The 24,666-nt window shown below is 38.6% G+C and overlaps 2 protein-coding genes across 2 annotated transcripts in view; both read right to left on the bottom strand.

Moving 5' to 3' along the window:
* Nucleotides 1-323: 323 nt before the first annotated feature.
* LOC124258335 overlaps nt 324-24,666 on the bottom strand; it is a 58,082-nt gene continuing 33,739 nt past the window's right edge. The window contains exons 7-15 of the mRNA XM_046692429.1: nt 6,100-6,159; nt 5,286-5,321; nt 4,980-5,078; nt 4,776-4,800; nt 4,123-4,166; nt 3,873-3,965; nt 3,303-3,380; nt 2,602-2,721; nt 324-1,981 (exon numbers count right to left, since the gene is read on the bottom strand). Coding sequence (XP_046548385.1) covers nt 1,971-1,981; nt 2,602-2,721; nt 3,303-3,380; nt 3,873-3,965; nt 4,123-4,166; nt 4,776-4,800; nt 4,980-5,078; nt 5,286-5,321; nt 6,100-6,159 — 566 coding nt within the window. The 3' untranslated portion in view covers nt 324-1,970. The remainder of the gene's footprint in view (nt 1,982-2,601; nt 2,722-3,302; nt 3,381-3,872; nt 3,966-4,122; nt 4,167-4,775; nt 4,801-4,979; nt 5,079-5,285; nt 5,322-6,099; nt 6,160-24,666) is intronic.
* LOC124258346 lies at nt 13,277-19,246 on the bottom strand. The gene is made up of 6 exons (XM_046692439.1): nt 19,143-19,246; nt 18,263-18,359; nt 17,792-18,151; nt 16,021-16,356; nt 14,069-14,176; nt 13,277-13,581 (listed from the first exon to the last, which is right to left on the bottom strand). Exons 1-6 carry the CDS (start codon nt 19,170-19,172, stop codon nt 13,358-13,360), a joined length of 1,155 nt encoding a protein of 384 aa, XP_046548395.1. The 5' UTR covers nt 19,173-19,246; the 3' UTR covers nt 13,277-13,357.

Below are 24,666 nucleotides of genomic sequence, written 5' to 3'. Positions count from 1 at the left end.
AATTACACATTCCAGTGATCAGCAGCATGAACATCGATCTTCGATGTCGGTATACGATGACATGTGTCAACCTAGTCAGCGAGCCTGACCACCCGATCCCGTTAGTCGCCTCCTACGACAAGCATGGGTTACTGAACATCAATTCTAACCCGGATCTTCGCGGGTCTAACGTTAAACAGAACGTAAAGACAACGTACGTTGCTACCGCGTATATTACGTAGCTGTACCTTTACATCCCGTGTCATTCCAACAGTTGTGGACAACCACATAACTGTTTGATACCAAATCTCACAAGGCAGTAAAACATACGTACTGCCAATAACTACATGTAGGCGATCATTTATTAAGCACTTGTTACATAACATATGATACATCAGTAGAATATAAGATAGTAATTTGGTGTAGCTCTTTGGCACGTGAAAAACTGCTCCAACAGACTGACATGTTTCATTAGCAATGAGGCAAATGGCCAAACGTATAAGTACCAGGCAGTGTCTTCAGCTTCCAGTTATGAACACTCTACAAGCAAAAATGTAAAACCTACAAGACTTTAAATCATTGCAACGTTTCATGCTGAAGTCACATTTGACAGCATGTTGCAACAGCTGTGATTTTATGTTGCTTTCGTGCACTTTGCAATATTTACAAGTTGTTGTTTATATTAATTTGGAGGAGCAATACTTTTGGGGAATACCGATTATATTTATATTGTTTAAATGTGATAAGTTACGGATCCTTATTTTTCACAGGTTACAAGTACATCAACATGAAAGCGTCTTAGTTTGATATCTTTTTTTTCCTATTACAGAAGACCCATTTTTCATGTATGCAAACGAGACAAGCATTACTCAAATACATTAACTTAGACTCACCCATGGTAACTCGAGGTTGTAATGTGTTACGAAACATTTCTAAAATAATCAATTGTTTTTGCAGACTTGACACTTTATATGGAAATCATCAGCAAACAAATTTAGCAGTATATTGATGTGCTCAATGACAAATATTCACTGATCACAGTTTAACCAATTCATCAATAACGAAAGTAAATAACAAGGGATTCAGAATGCTACTTTGGCAAACATCTAATGATGACTCTAAAAGATATATACGTGAATTGGTACCCTTCACGCAAAGTAAGCGGCTTACTTGAAACCAAAACAGGCACCAAAACAGAAACCAAAACAGGCACAGAAGAGCCTTTTACAGACTCGCATATAGTTTTACTACATAATGATTTTAATAAAAAAATGTCGTAAGTATAATAGAAACAAGATAGTAACTTATTTATATCTATTCACTCCCCTAACCTCTGTTCCAAAATCATGTTTTTCCTTTCATACTCAACAACGCTTGGTTCATTTCTGTTCACCGACGTATCTAATAGTATTTCATGAATTAGGGTATTTTTTATGTTAATCCATTTTATTCTCCGCTAATTGTGAGTTTGAGACGGTGATTTTTCACTGTGCATTTTGGGGAGAAAATGGCAAAAGTCGTTTTTTGTGGATATACAGCATTCAGAACAATGATGCAACGTAAAACAGAGAATAATAACAAAATCATCATAACATGTTAGTAAACTGTATCAGATTGTACTCAACAAAAACATTCCTGTTGGGATACCGAGTTGAAATACATCCCAAGCGACTTGGGTCGTGTGAGCCTGCAAATGTGAGCGTCATAGTATCCCGAAGGGGCAAATCGTTGATCTCAATACATCACTGGATTTCCTCTCAGGAAACCGTCATAAAGCTTGAATAACTTGGGTTATGGTGACAATAAATAATGGTGCATTACGATGTATGATTATGTATATATTTCTCGTTGGTGTTGGTGTAATGACGGCGTGTCATATGGAAGATTCCCTTTCAGCATCACTGTATTAGAAGTCCACAACGACCACTGCTTCTGATGACGTATGTTGGTCAGTCTAGGGTGCTGACGTCCACGTTCTGGTAGGATGACACTTAGGATGACGCTGAAAGAATAAGCAATAAGCAGTTGGGTCTCAGCAAACCTTGGTTGGATGTGCTGTACCCTGTCACCATGGCTACGGTGATGCCACCCTTCAGCGCTACAGTGGTGAAAACGTCATAGACACGTCAACAAATACGTTTTGTCATAGACCGTAGGTATAGCTAACATTATCCTCCATCCTGACAATCAAAGGGTGTGTCCTTCGCTTCTGCGCCTGCTCACACTTTAAGCTATTAATCATGCCGATACATCTAACATATCCAGTGTTACATGAATGATTTAGAGATTGTCAGTGTCATGGTAAGACGTGTATTCCATGTTACATGAGGTGAGGTGTATATGTATAGACACATTATACTCCAAGACGATCAGGCAGGGAACCATATTTAACGTCTTTTGATATGATAATGTTACATGATTGATGGGAGAATGTCACTTCTGTTGTAAGATTTGTACTCAATGTTACATAAATGTCTAGGAGATTGTCAATGCCACGGTATAGGTTAAATTACTCTGACGTGAGCAGTTCTTATGCTGTGCAAACTATTTTATGTATAACCTTGTTGATAAATATCTATCAATACAGATGACACTTGAGAACATAGTTTTGTTTGGGCTTACATTCACTCCTTCTGTTTGCTGGTTTGATGGGCTTCGCATACAGGTCTTCAATATTCAGAGTGATCTGTACTTCTGTTGCATTGTTGGTTTTCTTCACCTTGTTGACCTTTGAATACACATCTTAAATGGAGAACAAAGGTCATTTAGTTCTCGTCTTAGAATGCATCTTAGGTATATATACAAATATTCTTATTTCGTCTATGTTGATGAGAAAACACGTCAGTATAAAATAAAACAGTTACTGTACATACAAATGTTGTGGGTGATACTATCATAGTTGGCACACGCACGCAAGCATACGCACACGCACACACACACGAATAAGTGCATTGATATGAATACAGAAGTGTAACACACTGCTTTCATCCATGTAACAGTACAAACGAACTGCAGATGATTGTCCCATCCTCCAACGCGAACAGAAGTCAAGAACAAGACTTAGTGTGACCCCTACAACGGCCGTAGCGGCAACAACGCGTCTCCTTATGGCCATGGCATCATCACAGGCGTTACAGAAGAAGTTGCTAACTACGATATGGATGTAGCGTTGTCATGTTGAACTGCCAGTCCAAGACCATGAAAGGGGACGGGGGTACATAAATAGTTACCGGATAATGAAACCACGGTTAATGTACATAAATATTGTTACCAACCACATCTTATCAAAGAAAATCCAGGTTCCAGAACAAGGAATAACTTACCTGGCACCTGCTGCTTTTCTGCTGGCTTCTGACTTTCAGCTTTCACAAATCCGTGATACTCGTCATTATCTTCCATCACTGAACACAGAAAGTAGACGGACTATATGAATAAACATATGGCTTCGATCTGTCTTGGACTGTCTAAATGAGTGTTTTCTATTGCATTACCTAATCATGTTATATACGCAGGTGCAGATGTAACTATTGACTTGTTCGGTTTTTGTAAGCAGAATTACATTTTTCATGCCTACAAATACATTACACTGCCTCATCATACCGTCAAATAACATGAGTGACACGTAGCTTTATGATACGTGATATTGACGCCATGCACAAAATATCGATACAAAAACAGTGAGTGAATATTCCAGCAATATCACGGTGGGGGACACCATGGGCTTCACACATTGTGTCCGATGTGGGGAATCGAACCTTGGTCTAAGGCGTGACGGGCGAACGCTTTCGCCACTAGGATTCCCTACCTCCCTACAAAAACATGTTACTGTAGCATTGTAATGGATCTTTATATACATCACTTTAGCATTGAACAATATAGCCTATATAGCCTACCTATCACCTCCTGTTTCTCTGTTGACACCTGGTGTTCAGTTCCGTCGACACCCTTGTCGGCATATTGTCTGTAGAGATCGTTATCTTCCATCACTTGAAGAGAGAACAAAATGCAATTTGAATGTAACTATTGAGATTTGTAAGATCGTAAATAACACCCGGCGTTCAGGTATCATTGACAAAAAGTATCTGAGATATAAATTATATATAAGAGAGACTCATAAATGGTTAAGATAAAAAATAAACATACGGATTGTCTCTCTTTTAGAATCCTCATTGAATCTCCCTTCTTTGCTGGAATATTCAAGGAACAGAATAATCACAAATATGTTATCTCGGTCAAAAATACCGTGGATTTATGGGATATGGCAATATGTCTTTAAATGTTTTTACCATTCCGACTGTATCAGGAGCATGTGTATATGTATCACTGTTAATGAATTATGATACTCGATCATTCGCGACAGGTGGGCGTTTCCTTTGCCAAAGGTGGCACCTATCACAGACCCATGCAGAGACACGATTGTCCTGTTTCGTTGTACATCTTCTCTAATCCTTTAAGGGGCGGTGGGATAGCCTAGTAGTTAAAGTGTATTTAAAGCTCGTCACTCCGAAAACCCGGATTCGATTCACCACATGTGTAAAATGTGTGAAGCCAATTTCTGGTGTCCCCCGCCGTCATGTTGCTGGAATATTACTAAAAGCGGCATAAAACGAAAATCACTCACGCAGTCACTCAAATCATTTACAGAGACAAAGATGGAGCAAGCGTCCTATACCGTATCTAGCTTGATTCATGTTTACACCACCCTGTCTTGCTTGACGTTGCTGATTCCAACTACCACATATAGGTAATACTATGCATTCAGGTTAGTGTCGAGAAATATAACAACAATCACTTACCCGTGTTTTTCTTCCTTTGCATTTTCTGAAAAAAAATTAACAATTAAAGATGCAATCTTGATCGTGTTCAGTTCATACACACATCGCCAATGAGTAAGTTGAGGTGGAATGCGCTTAGATTTCACCAAAAAGCTATGAGCCTTATATAAAATATGGAGTAGAAGAATGATGGTGTGCATTTTATAATTTATTATTAATATATACCTCTTCTTCTGCATAGTGTGCACAATAGTACAACGATGATGATGACAACGACGACCACCACACCACCCACGGAGCCAGCGACAGCGTAGATAATTTCATCTGCATAAGTGACAGAAAGTACGAAGATCCTGTTTATTTCGTGACGAAAATTCATACGAAAAGCAAGTTAATCACAATTTATGCCATCGATCAATAAACCATTGTAGTCATTCTACGATAATTAATATATCATTGATTCCCAAGCCTTGTATGCGGGATGTCTCGATCAGATTATACAAACTGCATTACTTTATAGTTGATACCTACGTTTTATAGACTCCATCGGGGCTGTCGTGCTGAAACCTTAAGACATACAGGAGTAAGTATTTCACTATAGAATTCCGTATGTCTGAAGTCGTAGTGTGTGTGTGTATGTGCATGCGTGCCCGCGTGCGTGTGTGGTAGGTGTGTGTGCCACAATAATTTTGAATTCACTAAATCAAACAATACTGCAAGATTGATATGATCTAAGTGTGATAAAATCAAATCACATACGTTATGACAGGTGTAAGATTATATATTGCTTATGCTTGAGTTCAAAACAATCATACGTAAGTCCCAAAACATTTAGAGTAAATTTAGGCTTGCCACGTTTTTAATCGTAGAATATGTGTGCTTTTCATTTATGGCTAGATTTCTCTTCTGTCGCCAATGTTTGAAGGGATGGTATAAATCCAACTAGGGTCCATGCAGGTAGCAAAAGTAATGTAAGTCCCCATGGTCCCTGGTATGGTGATCTACCTTCAGTTATTGGCGATTTATAGCCCATTTTTATAATGTATTGTTTTTCCTCTATAGTTAAAACGTTTTAGATTTAATTACTAGTTTTACATACATATCTGTGATATTCTAGTTGTTTTACTGTCCTTCGTCGGCAGGTTTTTTATAATATACATATATTTCATTTCAATATCAAAAGTTCTCGTCACGATATGGCTGAAATATTGCCGATGTGACGTTAAATATTAACTCACTCACTCAAATCTTTTAAAGGAGCACAATTGGCCATGACACTGTAGAGAGTTAAGTGGTCAGTGAAAGACGTATAATACATTGCAAGAGATCGTCTACACAAACACACCTGTATGTCGTACTCTAGTCGTCAGTGTTGTACTATAGATCGCAGATTTGGGCTTTGTGACGTTGACTGCTAAAATGTTAAAATGTTTTAGTGTTAATTACTAGTTTTACATTGAAATCTGTGACAAAACTAGTAGTTTTACTGTCCTTTGCAGACAGTTTTGTTTATAATTTACCTTTATTTATTGTAAAATTAAAGCTTGTTTGTAGTCACGAAATTGTTGAAATATTGCCGATGTGACTTAAAATCTTAACTCACTCACTCACTACTCCTCCTACTACTACTACTACTACTACTACTATTCCTACTACTACTCCTACTACTACTACTTCCACTACTACTACTACTACTTCTTCTACTACTGCTACTACTACTACTACTGCTACTACATTTACTACTACTACTACTACTACTACGACTACAACTTCTACTACTGCTACTACATTTACTACTACTACTACTACTACTCCTACCACAACTACTTCTACAACTACAACTACTATTCTACTACTGTGGATCGGTGGGGTAGCCTATTGGTTAAAGCGTTCGCTCGTCACACTGATGACCCGGGTTTAATTCCCCACATAGGCACCTTCTGTCAAGCCAATTTCTTGTGTCCCCGCAGTGATATTGCTGGAATATTGCCAAAAACTCACTCACACACTACTACTGCGATTGCAACTACTAATACTACTACCGTTAAGACGATGAATACTACTACTTCTACAGCGAACACCACCACCACAATTACTACTGCTCCTACTACCACCACCACAACTGCGACGACGAACAGTACTACCACTGCTACTAGTATAACCGCTACGGCTACGTCTATGACTACGACTACAACCAAGACATCAACTTCTCCTGCCACTCAAAGCAACAAAGCAAACAAATCAACTATAAGTATGTGTCTGCGTCAATTGGAATGATAGAGGTCAAACCTCCTATACTTTAACATAAAGTTACCACAGTCGAAACACTACGACAGCTTGTGAAACGGGGCCCTGAACTTAACTGGAAGCCAAAAAATCGAATTGCATCCGAGAACAATTTCGAGTCATCAAATGGGGAAATAAGTCAACCTGTCTACCATAAAGAATCCTGTAACCTTCCCTGGGGCATTGAATCCAACGATGCTAACACCTTTGACAAGAGCCTGCGCAAGGTCTCCGAACAACAGGGCATATTCTAACGTTCCTAAAAGAATATTTCTCGACATAGAGTTTGTCTTCAAACTCTTTCTGGACTTTGCACATGTCATTGAACCCTAAAGCCGTGTCACATGATCATACTATTAAACCCCGATTTTCCTCGTCCATATTCGATCCTTTACGATCCGTTTTCATACACGTATTTTATTGCTGAGAACGACGTTAAGAAAAAACGAGTGTCATACGTCGGGAAATGAATCAACCAGAATCTATTTTAAGAGTAAGTACTATTTCTAAAGGTCTTCTCACGTTATGGTGTTAAGTATTATTTTGCTTGTACCTTCAGTGTTGTCTGTAATCTCCACAGTGACGTTATTGCTGAAACGCTTCCCACTCTTGCACTTCCACACAGAGCCCTGGTCGAGTGTAGAGTTGATCCTGAGTGTCACGTTGTGTTGTTGGAGGGAGGAGCTGACAGTGACACGTCCTGCCACAGCGCGGTATTCAGATGAAATGGTGTTGGGATTCTGTATTGAAGTAGATACGTCGGCATCACTGCTTGTCTTGAATATTTCAACATTGTTTCTGTACCAGTTGACACCTATCAAATCACCCCTATATGTGGGTGTACAGGACAGTGTGAATTCGACTCCTTCTGTGGCAGACTGCGGGTAACTTGTCAGACCGACAATGACAGATGCTGGAACATAGATTTGACCCTTTTGGTAACATCTTATGTTCTTGTACAGTATTTCCACTTGACCACTACAAGTGGAACTGATTGTTCTTCGCTCACATATCAGACACTTACCTGACGCCCAATGACCCGCACAAGAAAGTACTCCAGCCAAAAACGCCATGGCGACCAGTGATGTTCTCATCTCAAGTGGACGGCGAATGGGTGACACCTGAGAATGGTAGGTGAGGTGTAATTAAGAAAGTTTCGCTCATTTGACGACGTGCATGTGTGTGTATGTGTGGCTGCTTGTACTAGCCCAGACTTAAGCTGGTTTTATAGTGCTAGCCCACTGAGATACCAGTTAAACATGAATACCCCACTTCGAAACAAACTGACTCCCGAACGGACCAGTTCTTATTGTACGCCAGGCAGGGACAAACAAGTACCATATTTTAACATCTTTCGGTTTGACGCGGCCGGGGATGGAACCCACGAACTTCTGCTCTCCGGGTGGGCGCTCTAACCACTACACCACGGGTGGTGTCCCTGAGAACTAAGGCTGGATATTGCGCTGATTCTCATATCGCGATATATTGCAATCATTTAAGAGATATTGCAATACATATTGTGATATATTGACTGGAATGTTTCTGTCCAAGTGCGTACATCATGAATTCATAATAGCTCTCTGTGTGCGACATCATCTTCTTAGTTGCTGTTACACCATACTTTCAGGCTACCCGTCCCCATTGTGTATGAATGTATGCCAATGGTTTACAGATAAATAAAATAGTATAGAGCTTTAAAGTAGAATGTTTAACTGAAGTACTGTAATGCAACAAAGTTTTCCGAACATAATGATACAGGTAATAGTATAACATGATTTTCATGGTCAGTGTTGTTTGCTTCAACAGAATGCACTTCAATGCAGTATGTAATTATTGTTACTGTATGTCAGTGATTCATTCAGATTCAACTTCCGAGTATTAACATGTGTTAACATGAACTGTTGTAAAATGAAAACAAAAAGTGAGTGGTTTTACATGATTTAGGTGAACTACTTGAGCTTAAAATCTCATGTGACCTCCAGTAACTAAGATCCTTGACTAGATTGTCATTATACAGTCCTACAAAATGTATAAGACTTTGACCTTTATGATAGCATATTTCCCATTATGAAACTAACAAAAATAACAAAATAATGTGAAATGGTCACTCAGAGCCAGAGGCTCTACTAATAGGTCCAAATAAAAGACTGGTCAAATCTTAGAAGGGCATTTAGAAGTGGAATGCATAAGAAAAGCAAGATTTATGGACGTCAGCTTCTTTATTGTGAATAACACGACGTTTCAGGAGTGTATGCTTGATCCTTCACAACAAGAAGTTGCTATTCGTAACTCGTGCTTCTCTCAAACAATTGGTGCATTTGAGGTCACTTAATTCCTCCCAAACGTCACATATTAAACCATTCAAACCAACAAAACGTAATAAATAAAAATCGTGTATGTTTATTTGTACATTACCCCTACATTACCTTCGACCGTCATTTTGCCACGTTAACTTACCTTGTCAAGAACTAAACTGCTCATGGTCATAAATGCATATCTAATACTCAGCCCAGAGGTACAACCACAGCCATCATGGAGACACAGTCCCGCCTGTAACACCACACCAGGAAGTGTTTCAAGTGACAGCTTGGGTAGGCAATGCAAAACCGGTTTGAGTTGTGTGGTCGTAGAAGCTAAATAAAGCTGCATCTCATAATGTAGTAAAAAGTGACAGTGTGTGTTTTATTCACAGGCAACCAACTTCGTCATATAAAAGATATTAACCCGTGATTTGGGGATATGAAATATATATAGATGCCTAAATATATGGAATGTATGAATTCTGTCGCCCGAGTGAGTGATCAAATATCTCAGGTGAGATATACAGGTACACTCATCACGGACACCACACCAGGACGTGATATGCTGTGACAGTTCGGGTAGGCAATACAGGCCTGTTTGTGTGCAGTGTTTTGTTCACAGGACCTAAATAGAGCATGTCTACCTGCTGGCTGCACATTGTGCTTTATGTATGTGTCATTCGATCACAAAGCTGTTATGTTAAATTGCAAATCAGCCCTTCCTGTTATCCTAGCTCTCGAATATGGCAGTGTCAGATGTGTGGTTCAACACGGCTGTCACCGTGCCACTCATGCTTCACTCATTTTGTCCGGGTTTTTCCTCTTCGTTGGGTATTCTTTGCACAACCTGTGGACATAACATATTTGGATATTCACAAATAATTCGTCATTGCTGGGTAACGATTAGTTTGTATTCCTACATATAAATATAACATACTATAGATGTGTAATCACAGATTCTAAGTCAAGTGTAGATTCTAGTCCGATCCGGGATTCGAACCCAGATTGTCAGAGTGAGGCACAGAATCGCCACCACACAAAGTCAGCGATCTAAGCCACTCACCGAAGTATATTTCCACAACCAAATATAAAAGTCACCAAATCAGTTATCTTCTTTAAGGCATTATGTATTCACACTATAGTTTTATGCTTGTAAAGACACACTGGGAAATCTTAGAATGTCTAAATTACAACTGCTTGTATGCTGTCCATTTTACCAGGTGGCATAGATGAGTCATTGATTCATTGATTTAGATAGTATATATTCTATACTTACACGTGTCACCAATGCTCATATGCGTTGCCATTACTTGAAACATAAGTTTGACTTTCTCAAACTGACTATGTTGTTATTTGTCTATTTTATCAATATTTCACATTATCATTCACACTTCATTGAATCAAGGAGAACGACTCACTTCAGATTAAATATTTACGATGCTGTTTCAGGGATTGAACAGCGAGTGGACAAATGTATGACGGTACAACAGTGAGTGAGTGAGTTTAGTTTTACGCCGCACTCAGTAATAGTCCAGCTATATGGTGGCGGTCTCTAAATAATCGAGTCTGGACTGGACAATCCAGTGATAAACTGTATGAGCACGATCTGCGCAATTGGGAACCGATGACATGTGTCAACCAAGTCAACGAGCCTGACCACCCGATCCCATTAGTCGTCTCTTACACGGTACAACAGAGCGACAACAGGTACATGTTCGATGATATTGACATAATGTGTACTCGATGGGTTTACACCCAACAAATAAAGCTGAATTGTTGTGGGATCGTGTGTGCAGTATTGAATCTCTACCGCCGGTAATACAGCCTAGTAGACCTCAGAGCTTCAGTATTGACAGGAAGTAACACTGATAACACGACTTTCCTGTCAAAACCAGGTTGGTTATTTCCAACCGCTACAAACAGAATTTACATAAACACATCACTTATTGTGAGTGGATGTGCACTTTCCTGAGACCTGACAATTCTATCTATATTCATCTGTGATCCTTTCATCGTGTGTAAGTGTTTTCTGTGTTACACATACATGTATACAATGTGGCTGAATGTAACGTGTTGACAACCGTGATTCACCGTACACATACAGTGTCACATAGAATCTGGCGTTATGTGTGTATGAGTCTATATCGGTATCACACAGTCAGAGGGAGGAATATTAATGCCTGGATTAGATCAGCTACAAATCTGACACTACTAGACATTACATATTTAATACCCTATTTTATTGACAGTTTTTGTTGTTTAAAAGAAAACTTAAATTAAAGAACATACCAATCTGAAACTACTAGACATACCAATACCCCTATTTACACATATTTATTGACAGTTTGTGTTATTAACATGAAATACTGTACAAATCTGAAACTACTAGAAAAGTCAATACCACAACTCACAATATATTTGCATGTGATTAACATGAAAATCTGTACAAGTCTACAATTGCTTTGGCATGCCAATACCACTACTCACATATTTCTTCATTGAAAGTTTTGTTATTTAAAAGAAAAACTGTAGTGAGTTGGATGATCAAGGCGAGGTATTTTCCTCACGACCATTGTCTTTATCAGAATTGACACCGAGAAAGCATCACTTCCTATGGTTGGTCGTGTTGTGGGTTATAAACAAGATGTCAAGACACATCATCAACTGACTGTATTGAAGACAGAGTATAATGGCCGTACACAACTTTGCTACAAGCAAATTTCGTCAAGAAAAACATTTGCGTCATGGTATGAGAATATCATTTTTATATATGAAACAAATCACATATTGCAATCGAGAATTCAATAAACTCAACACGTTCAATTGATTGTAAAAGAAAAGAACAGTGCGTTGGATTATCAAGGCGAGGTATTTTCCAAACCAGTCGATCTGTATTGATGCGTTGTTTTTATTCAAAGCAGGAAATAACATCCGGGCCGTAGTACGCCGTAATGTAACAATAAGAAAATATCATCATGGTTGGTCACGATTTAGTCTTCGTGTTGTGGGTTATAAACAAAACGTCAAAACGAGAGTATAATGGGCAACATTTGCGACAAGCAATTCGTCAAGAAAAACAATGGAGTCATTGTATGAGAATGAAACAGTCAACATTGTACATCGAGGAACACGTTATCAAACAAAGAAAAGAAGTTATCAAACAGCGACAAATACACCGGGATATCCGTCAAGACATATGTCATTGCATTGAAGACAGAGTTTAATGGCCGTAAACAACATTATAAAAAGCAGATTTGTTCAAGAAACCAATGGATTCATTGTATGAGAATAAAGAAAACTTAAACTAAGGAAGTGATCAAACAGTCCAAAAGACAAATACACCGGGATATCCGCGTCTAAACTAAATATAAGAGAGCAATGATGAACATTGTCATGGGTTTTCGCTGAATGTAAGAGAGTTAAACGTTATGTCACGTCACCTTGAGATTATTACGTTTAAATAGCAATAGATATTGTTTGTATGATTAAGAGTTCTGACTAATGCTGGCATTACTCATGCTAACTCCCTGAGATGTCATGCCGCATGTTACCATGGATACCAGAGTCAGATATAATGTTGTAAGTCCCAACCGAATGGTCCTTGTAATACTCCCTTGTCGAACCCCAGGCAAGGTAACAATGTCTACATTTATTAACATTATTTAACTTTGCCCCAGTTTTATCCTCTTCAATCCGAACACCAGACAGGGCAACATTAAATACATCTTTTAACGTAATTTTGTATGACATGGCCAGTGAATGGCACCATCAATCAGTTGGTTGAAACAACAGTGAACGCATCATCTGTGTAAAGCCAGAGCATTTAAAAGATGACTGTATGATTCTGTATGAAGAGGGCGGTGGAGTAGCCTAGAGGTTAAAGCGTTCGCTCGTCATGCTGAAGACCCGGGGTTCGATTCCCCACATGGGTACAATGTGTGGAGTCCATATCTGGTGTCCTAGATCGTGATATCACTGGAATATTGCTAAAAGCGGTGTAAACCTAAACTCAGGCCCTCATTCGTATGAAGAATCCGGTTTCTTAGTAGAAGATGGTGGGTTTTCATACTGGCTGTCAGCGGGAACAGTGTTGTAGTAGGCCACGGACTCCCCTGTGGTGGCAGGCTTGGAATTCGGAAGCCTCTTATTTGTGAGTCCAGGACCCAACTCAGAGTAATTGTTGTCAGTGTCAGGGTCACGTGACATGGTGCTGTACATCTGACTGTGGCTTTCTGCGACGTCTGGAACAACATGTGACTTTGTCGGTGATGCTGAAATACATGTATGTCACATGCACAGAACAAAACGTTCAGCACCATTCATGCATGATAGTGAGAAATGATCTGCAGAATATTCTTTATCCATTACGACCACCGAATGTGAAAGTAGTTTGTAGTTATTGAAAGGTCAGAAACATGTTGTACAAACACTTAAAAAATCAATACATAATATGACAGGTAATGAAATAATCCCTTTTTAAGAAGTGTTGCTTATTTATATGTCAGAGAGCAAACCACTTCAATTATAAGTTTCTTTATAACTTCATACATTCAAACGATCTATTTGTTTCAATATATGTCCAAATATGTCAGAAATTCTATCCCCTGTTTAATGTATTCAGCAAACATTCGGTGTATCCTCTCTTGTCATACACAATGGCAAAGTGCCATGGTGGAATGCGAATTTGGACAGAAAGAGCCTCGTGTATTACTAAAAGAAATCACGTACCCTTCTTATACTTCCTGACCAGTAACACAGAGATAAAACTGGCGACGACGATGACGATGACGACGATGATGCTGGCAACTGCAGCGGTGAGGGGTAAAATACTTCCATCTGAAACACAGTTTACACAGTCAACTACATTTGAATGTTTGTATCAGTCAGTGTTGCCATGATATCCAGTTTTCTGTATACCGAGTCTTCAGCTGAGTAGTTCTGAATCTATGTTTGAACACCTTCCAGTTGAAATCTGTTTCTCCTTATGATATTCGTAACATATACTTCAAAGTTAACCAAATGTATTATGAAAAGCTCGTACTGTCAATAAACATTGAATGACGTCATTGACCTTAACGAAATAGGAAGCTTGTAGTTGTTTGTGAAATATTTTCAAAAAGTCGTCGAGAATGAATCTACCTTCTTTCTACCTTCGGCTATGACACTGTCCATTGAAGACGTAAATATAGCTACTGTTGACCTGGTCCTCGGATGTTTCCGAGGAGATATTTCTCTTGAATACACCCGTTATAAAAATAATTTCCCCAACAGTCTGGGTGACCCATGAAGATCCGAGTTAGAATTGGTCTTCAACAACCCATACATGTCATCGCATCCCGGCTGTTGAAATCGATGCCCATTCCGTTGATATCTGAATTGTCTGATCCAGACTCGATTATTTACAGACCGCCGCCACATAGCTGGAATATTGCTGAGTGCGGCGTTGAAAGACAAACTAACCAAGCTACCAACCATTTGGATTTACGTTTGGTACTTGGAATTGCTATTTTATCAAACTTGGAGAAGAAGATATACATATTAGCATTTATCAAGGACAGAAGAAGGGTGGGTGATTTAACACTTAACGTCACATCGACAATATTTCACTCATATCGTGAAGATATTTCGGAAAGTATTTAACTGTAGACTATGCGTTAAAGGTCGTAAGTCGATTGAAATATAGCATGCCTTTAATTATCTTACAAGCTATGCGTTAAAGCTAAATATCCTCACTTTAAACCCAAACCATCGTGGGTGGTAGTTATGTTAAAACAAATCATTAGAGGGTTTTCAATTGGTAAAATGTTGCAAGTGTTGGTTGAATCAGTTGAAACATTCCGAGTCACCATCTCTTATGATGTTGATATACACCATAGTTATGCAATCGCACCCTATTCTGTTGCGTACATAAATATCGCCATAATGACTTATGTTTGAAAAAGATAAACTCCTACAACGAGGGATTACGTCACATATCGCAATCATTTTCACACATGATATCGTCATGAGCAAATGTAATGGTATACCTTCAGAGGTTGATGGCGAGTCAATTGCTTGCAATATTAGTGGTTATCTTACAAGCATCCCCTGCAGACAGACAATCCAGACTGAGGGTTTATGTTAAAACACTTCACCTAGAGGGTTATATGTTTTGAAATCACTTCTGAGTTCATTCTCTTATTAAATCATTGAGTTAAATGTTATGAAATCACTCCAGTCTGATGTTATGAAATCACCAAATGTTATATGTTAAGAAATCACCGAGTTATATGTATGAATCACAACTGAACACATATGTTATGAAATCAGTAATGTTCATACCTGTTATGAAATAACTCAGTTCTATGTTATGAAATCACTGTGTAATATATAATATGAAATCACAGAATAAATGTTATGAAATTACTGTGTTACATGTTATGAAATCACTGAGTTATATGTTATGAAATCACTGAGTTAATGCAAGGAAATCATTGAGATAAATGTTATGAAATCACTCAGTTCTTTGTTATGAAATCACTGTGTTATATGTTATGAAATCACGGCTTTACATGTTATGAAATCACGGCTTTTTATGAAATCAAAATATACTGCAATGTTATACATATGACATCATAGTGAAATGTGTCCATTTAATCTTCATTAGATATAACACTCTTATACACGAAAGGTTTATTTACCCCGTATATGTTCCACCACATCAAGCGTGACGTTATTGCTGAACACGTTTCCACTTTGACATCTCCACACAGAGCCTTGGTCGAGAGTAGAGTTGATCCTGAGACTGACGTTGTGTTGAAGGAGGGAGGACATGACAGTGACACGTCCTGCCACAGACTGGTACTGGGGGGAGTTGGTGTCGTACACCAACATGGACCTCGGTATGATGGTCTTGAATATGTTCACTGAGTTTCTGGACCAGACAGTTTCTGTGATGTCATTTGTACTTTCGCAAGTCAGTGTTAGGATCTGTCCACCATTGACTGGATTTCTTGTTGCTTTTACTGAGATGGACGCTGAAAGTGCGTGTCAAAGGTTACACTTAGGAGATAAACATACTGTGCTGGAAAATCAGAGGTATATAACGAAATAATAATTCTATATAGCTCTAAAATTGATTTAAAACCGAACGCGTTATAATATCTTTTTTTAAAAATGCATACCGTGTTAGAAAATCAGAGGCATATAACCTGATTATATACCTCTGATTGACTTTAATGAACCAATCACAATCCAGCATTTAATCAAGTCATGGTAGAATACATAATATAAGTCCTCTTAATAAGGTGAGATACCATGTGTTGTAAGTGTAAACTATTCAGCTTGAGCTGTAATCAATGACCATAAAATATAAATTATGGAGAAAGAAAATATACCAAGAAATTCCTAGCCACATTCATTAGAAATATCTGCTAAAATCCGAGGCGGCTGTTCGATTGTACTGTTAGTACACAAAACATTAGGGTTAATAACGTGCACGCACATGTATTCCAAGATATAACATAGTAGTGTTTAGTCAGCTGGCAATATCAGATCCAATTAAATTCGTCATGATAGCTCCTATATGGATGCATCATTTGTGTTGTAATTGTAGTTATTAAGATTCAGTCGAAGTTTCCCAAACAATAACTCGTTGTCATGAATGCGTTACTGTCTTGTGTCAACAGTTGTATAGTTTTATTATACTTGTTTGCTTTCGGAATCAAGTGTAATCTTCGATCTGCCAGAACAGCTATTTGCAGACTCGGCACAGAGTGGGCATTCCTGCCATTAGTACAACCAGTGCTACGGCTACGACTGTGACTACCTCTACAACAAAGACAACAACTACTGACACTACTCAAAGCAACAAAGTATTACATACGATTACGAGGGTGTGTATGCTGTATGATACGTTAGGAATGGTGCAGGTTAAGTGAATTTTGCACCTGAAAATCATTGGAAGTCAAAAAAGGAATTACATTGGAAACATTTTGGAATCATCGAATCTGGAAATATGCGCGACCTGTCTACCATAAAGCATCTTGTAAGCTTTCCTGAAGCAGTGAATGCGATTATCCCAACATCTTTGAGTAAGAGTCGTATAAAGCTCTGACTAAAGATGAAACTAAGCATGTTCTAAGGTATCTCAAAAGTTGTGAAAGTAGATGACAAATGTTTACGTTCTGGAATATATCCGAAATAGGGAGAATTTGTCTGTTGGATGGTTGTCAACCACACTCTTTCGAGACTTTCTATCCTAAAGTGGAGTCACGTGATTCATACTATTGGACACTATGGTCCTCGTCCAGAAACCTTTACGATCCCTTATACAGGTGAAATATTGCTGAGTACGGCTTTACGACAAAACGAGTAACATAAGTCGGGAAATGAATCAGCAAGAATCTGGGTATTGTATTTATTTGAAGCTACCATTTCTAAAAGATGCATCACGTATTATTTCGCTTGTACCTTCAGATTTGTCTGTAATCTCCACAGTGACGTTATTGCTGAAACGCATCCCACTCCTGCACTTCCACACAGAGCCCTGGTCGAGTGTAGAGTTGATCCTGAGTGTCACGTTGTGTTGTTGGAGGGAGGAGCTGACAGTGACACGTCCTACCACAGCGCGGTATTCTGATAAAGTGGTGTTGGGTTTCAGTATGGAAGAAGATATGTTGGCATCACTGCTTGTCATGAACATTTCAACATTGTTTCTGTACCAGCTGACACTTATCAACCCATCGCTCTGTGTTGCTGTACAGGACAGTGTGAACTCGACTCCTTCTGTGGCAGACTGCGGGTAACTTGTCAGACAGACAATGACAGATGCTGGAACATAGATTTGACCCTTTTGGTAACAGCTTATGTTCTTGTACAGTATTTCCACTTGACCACTACAAGTGGAACTAATTTTTCTTCGCTCACATATCAGACACTTACCTGACGCCCAATGACCCGCACAAGAAAGTACTCCAGCCAAAAACGCCATGGCGACCAGTGATGTTCTCATCTCAAGTGGACGGCGAATTGGTGACACCTGAGAATGGTAGGTGAGGTGAGGTGAAATGGGTAAAACGTCGTAATTAAGAAAGTTTCGCTCATTTGACGACGTGCATGTGTGTGTATATGTGTGGCTGCTTCTACTAGCCCAGACTTAAGCTGGTTTTATAGTGCTAGCCCACTGAGATACCAGTTAAACATGAATACCCCACTTAGAAACATTATACTGACTCCGAGCCGACCAGTTCTTCTTATACGCCAGGCAGGGACCAACAAGTACCCATTTTAACGTCTAAGGGTATGACGCGGCCGGGGATGGAACCCACGACCTTCCGCTCTCCGGGCGGACGCTCTAACCACTACACCGCGGAGGCGGTCCCTGAGAACAGTAAGATAGGAACCTAAAGATCGCGTTCACAGCCACCAGTCAGGAATCATTAGAATATACCAAATGACAGCGACTTCATGCACTTCAGGATATACCCATGTTAGTAAGGACAACATGGAAGACATCGACGTGATATATAGTAACCGACAAATCGGAAGTAACATGTCATTGTTTAAGGACGTACAATCATTTGATGTGGAAACGTATAATAGCATGGTAGTCAATGAAAGTACTGGCAATGGAGACGGTGTCCTATGTCTCTTAGAAGTTAACTTTAATTCAGCACTATCTTTCGTAAAGAAGCAAACGGTGTGCAACCTACAGGAATAAACACAGGCCTCCCTGACTCGCAGTGGAATATGAAATCGTGTATGTATGTTTGTACATGACCCCTACATTACTTTCGACCGTCACATTGCCACGTTAACTTACCTTGTCAAGAACAAAACTGCTCATGGTCATAAATGCATATCCAATACTCAACCCAGACGTACAGACACAGCCATCATAGAGACACTCCCGCCTGTAACACCACACCAGGAAGTGATTCAAGTGACAGGTCGGGTAGACAATACAAAACCGGTTTAGCTGTGTGATCACAGCTACATTTCATAACGCAGTACAGATGACAGTTTAATTCACAGGCAACCAACTTCGTCATATAAAAGATATTAACCCGTGATTTGGATATATCAAATATAAATATAGATGCATAAATATATGGAATGTATGAATTCTGTCGCCCGAGTGTGTGTGTGTGATCAAATATCTCAGGTGAGATATACAGGTACATCCATGACGGACACCACACCAAGACGTGATATGCTGTGACATTTCGGGTAGGCAATACAAACCTTTATTACCCACGCTTTTAACGCATGGGTAGTTGCATACTAATATCGTACGTCACACGAGTGTCGTTTCGCGTTGACCTGTGTCGTAACGACTTGACCTGAGATTGTAAGGATTTGATTTGATAACCGATGGCCTCTCAGTTAGGTCACGTTGTGACGGAACTACTTGTTCATTCTTAACAAACACGTGAATTCATTCATTCTACAACTTATATGCATTGTGGGAATGTAAACACTGTGCAATGTTATTTCACAAGGTAATAACACCGTTGCAAATTTACGTTGTGAAACGTTATTCTTTTGGGTCTTCACAACGACGTTAGGACAGTGTTTCTTATAACTTGATGTCACGATAGAGTTTTCTGTATAATATTTTTCCTCACTACTCAGCTACAACTTGATTAAACACAAAACCAAAAACAACATGTAAATTGACGAGTAAACATTGCAGTGAATATCTGCTTTGTTTCTTATGTACACTACATAACTATTTAACCATTAACGTTTTGTTTGATTGATTTGTTGTTGGTTAACGCGCTCAGCAGTGTTCCAGCTGTTATGGTGGCGGTCTGTAAATATTTTGAGTCTGAACCAGATAATCCAGTGATCAGCATCATGAACATCGATCTACGATGTCGGGATACGATGACACGTGTCAACCAAGTCAGCGAGCCTGACCACCCGATCCCGTTAGTCGCCTTCTACGACAAGCATGGGTTACTGAACATCAATTCCAACGCGGATCTTCACGGGTCTAACGTTAAACAGAGTGTAAAGACAACGTACGTTTCTACCGCGTATATTACGTAGCTGTATTTACATCCCGAGTCATTCCCACAGTTGTGGACAACCACATAACCGTTTGATACCAATTCTGATAAGGCAGTAAAAAATACGTACTGCCAATAACTACACCTAGGCGAATAATTCAGTTATCATTTATTAAACACTTGTTACATAACATATGATACATCAGTAGAATATAAGATAGTAATTTGGTGTAGCTCTTTGGCACGTGAAAAACTGCTCCAACAAACGGACATGTTTCATTAGATACTAATAATGTTTTAACACCTGCCAAAGCCGGGTTTAGAAAATCATTCTCCACTGTTGACAATGTATTTATAATTTATAATCTGATGCAAATTTTGAAAGATAGGAAACAAAAACTCTATTGTGCCTTTATAGATTTTACAAAAGCTTTCGATACTGTTTGGCGAATGGGATTAGGGAAAAAAAGGCAAACGATTGGTATAGAGGGAAAATTCTGAATCTTGTCAAATCATTGTATAGCAATATCAAATCACTTGTACAATGTAATAATGATGTATCAAACTACTTCTCATGTCACAACGGCGTCAGACAAGGGGAAAATCTGTCACCTTTACTATTCTCCATTTTCATAAATGATATTGAAACTCATTTACTTACTTCAGACTGTAATAGTGTAAATCTAAACTATATTGAAGACGAAGATTTGGTGATATTTGTAAAGTTGTTTATTTTATTATATGCAGATGATACAATATTATTTGATGAATCGTCAAAGGGACTACAAGATGCTTTGAACTCATTTAAGGACTATTGTGATTCATGGAAGCTAAAAGTGAATATAAACAAAACTAAAATAGTAATATTCAGGGCAGGACCATCAAAAAGCACAAAAAATAAATTTCATTTGGATGGAAAATTACTTGAAATAGTTGATAGTTATACCTACCTCGGTATAACGCTCCATAGAAATAGAAAACTCGTATCAAGTATTAAAACTGTAAGCAATAGTGCCTCAAAAGCAATGTATCGTTTAGTGAAAAAAGCTAGAAAATTAGACTTGCCTTTAGACTGTTTATTGTTAGCATTTGACTTAATGGTAGTACCTGTCTTGACCTATGGTGCAGAAGTCTGGTCTTTCGAAAACCTTGAAATTTTGGAGAAAATTCATTTAAAATTCTTAAGACTCATTACAGGATTAAGAAATTCAACCCCTCGTTTCATGCTGTATGGGGAACTAGGAAGATTCCCAATTAGAATTATGATTTATAAACGTTTATTAAACTTTTGGCACAAGTTAACTTACCAAGAAGGTGTTTTAAGCTTACGAACTTAATTTACAAGTATTTATCACTTCAAAGATCAATAGATAAAAAAGATAATCCCTGGCTCTCGCACGTTAAAAATATATTAGACAATACTGGACTCTCGTATGTTTTTGAAAATCCCTCAATTTGTACTACCCAGTGGCTGGTCTCAAAAGTTGAACATATTCTTAAAGATCAATTTATCCAAAACTGGCACAATGACATTATTTCTAGTCCTAAGGGTATACACTATCAGCACCTAAAGCCATTTCCCAATTTTGATGTATATCTCCTCCTTCCAAAACGCATTTCTTTACCATTATTGAGATTTAGAACATGTAACCATAGTTTACCTATTGAGACGGGCCGCTGGTATAATATTCCAAGGGACGAGAGAACGTGTCAACTATGTACTTCTAAAAGCATCGCAGATGAATACCACTATATTTTTTCATTGCAAAGCATTAGATACTTTGAGGAAAGAATATTTACCCTCCCACCTAACCTCTTTTCCCAATGAAACAAAGTTCACGAAAATATTATCTGTAAAAACATCTCGAGACATAGTAAATCTATCAAAATATATCCTACATCTATCATCTCTTGTCAGAAAAAATGTTAATATGTTGTTAACTGCCATCTTGAATTTGAATTTGTATTTGTATATATGTTTACAATATATGCTCTTGTACCACCAAGGTGGTTTATGAGAATAAAGAATTGAAATTGAAATTAGCAATGAGGCAAATGGCCAAGCGTATAAGTACCAGGCAGTGTCTTCAGCTTCCAGTTATGAACACTCTACAAGCAAAAATGAAAAGCCTACAAGACAAAGCTTTAAATAATTGCAAAGTTTCATGCTGAAGTCACATTTGACAGCATGTTGCAACAGCTGTGATTTTATGTTGCTACGTGCACTGTGCAATATTGAAAAGTTGTTGTTTACATAAATTTGGAGGAGCAATACTTTTGGGGAATACCGATTATATTTATATTGTTTAAATGTAATAAATTACGTATCCAAACTTTTCACAAGTTACATGTACATCAACATGAAAACTTGTTAGTTTGATATTTGTTGTAAGCCTAAACTTCAATGTTCCTAAACTGACGGGAAAAAGTTAGTATATGACGTTTTGAACGTCCTGTAACAAAGACATACACCGAAATTTCCCAAAAATATTTAATGCATCATAATGAAAAAACACTTGAGCTGTAAATCACAAAAAATCAACAATTTCATTCAAGGAGTTTGTGAGCCGCTGTCAAGTAAACACGCAAGGGGTGGAATTTTGCATAAATCGATTATCACAATCTGAGTTTATGAGTCAGTAGCAGGGGCATTCCTTGAATACAGGATCTTGTGCACATTAGTATCGTGTGTGACCCCCTGCTGCGTCAATGCATGCCCTCACACGTCTCCTCATTGACGTCGTCAAACGTCGAATGACGTCATTGGGAATGCGGTTCCATTCCTCTCTGAGTGCTTGCTCTAGCTGTTGCCTGTTCTGTGGAACTTGTTGCCGACCTCTGATCTTCCTGTCCAGATGATCCCAGAGGTGCTTGATCGGGTTCATATCCGGTGAGCACGCTGGCCAGGGCAGGACGTCAACATTGTTCTGTTGCAGAAAGTAGCGAGTCTCTCTGGCAGTGTGTGGTGCACGTGCATGTTCGTGATTTTCAAAGATTACATGTTATACCTTTTTCTCGTGCTACATCTACTGACATCACTACCATTCTGCAATATTCTCGTGACTTTGACAATGTTTGCTTTGGATGTTTCATTGGAATTTAGACATGCTCAATTTCCCCAAACCAAATTGAAAACGTTATACTAACTTTTGCCCGTCAGTTTATAACAGAAGACCCGTTTTTCATGTATACAAACGAAACAAGCATTATTCAAATACATTAGCTTAGACTCACCCATGGTAAAGTGTGGTTGTAATGTGTTACGAAACATTTCTAAAATAATCAATTGTTTTTGTAGAGTTGACACTTTATATGGAAATCATCAGCAAACAAATTTAGCAGTATATTGATGTGCTCAATGACAAATATTCACTGATCACAGTTTAACCAATTCATCAATAACGAAAGTAAATAACAAGGGATTCAGAATGCAACCTTGGCAAACATCTAATGATGACTCTAAAAGATATGTACGTGAATTGGTACCCTTCACACAAAGTCAGTGGCTTTCTTGAAACCATAACAGGCACAGAAGAGCCTTTTACAGGCTTACATATAGTTTTACTACACAATGATTTTAATACAAAAAATATCATAAGTGTAATAGAGACACGATAGTAACTTATTTACATCTATTCGCTCCCCTAACCTCTGTTCCAAAATCATGTTTTTCCTTTCATACTCAACAATGCTTGGTTCATTTCTGTTCCCCGATGTATCTAATAGTATTTCATGAATTAGGGTATGTTTTAAGTTAGTCCATTCTATTCTCCGCTTATTGTGAGTTTGAGACGGTCATTTCTCACTGTGCATTTTGGGGAGAAAATGGCAAAAGTCATTCTATGGGGATATACAGCATTCACAACAATGATGCAAAGTGAAACAGTGAGTAATAACAAAATCATCATAACATGTTAGTAAACTGTATCAGATTGTACTCAACAAAAACATTCCTGTTGAAATACATCCCAAGCGACTTGGGTCGTGTGAGCCTACAAATGTGAGCGTCATGGTATCAGGGGCAAATCGCTGATCTCAATACATCACTGGATGTCCTCACAGGAAACCGTCATACAGCTTGAATAACTTGGGTTTTAGTGACAATACATAAGGGTGCATTAAGATGTATGACTGTGTGTATATTTCACGTTGGTGTTGGTGTAATGACGGCGTATCATATGGAAGATTCCCTTGCAGCATCGCTGGATTGGAAGTCCACAACGACCACTGCTTCTGATGACGTGTGTCGGTCAGTCTGGGGTGCTGACGTCCATGTTCTGGTAGGATGACACTTAGGATGACGCTGAAAGAATAAGCAGTTGGGTCTCAGCA

The sequence above is a fragment of the Haliotis rubra genome, unplaced genomic scaffold (assembly GCF_003918875.1).
Source record: "Haliotis rubra isolate DU_JTF1 unplaced genomic scaffold, ASM391887v1 Scf1172, whole genome shotgun sequence".
NCBI lineage: Eukaryota > Metazoa > Mollusca > Gastropoda > Lepetellida > Haliotidae > Haliotis > Haliotis rubra.
Note: the sequence above shows the minus strand (reverse complement) of the source record. Positions and strands in the feature narration are given on the sequence as shown.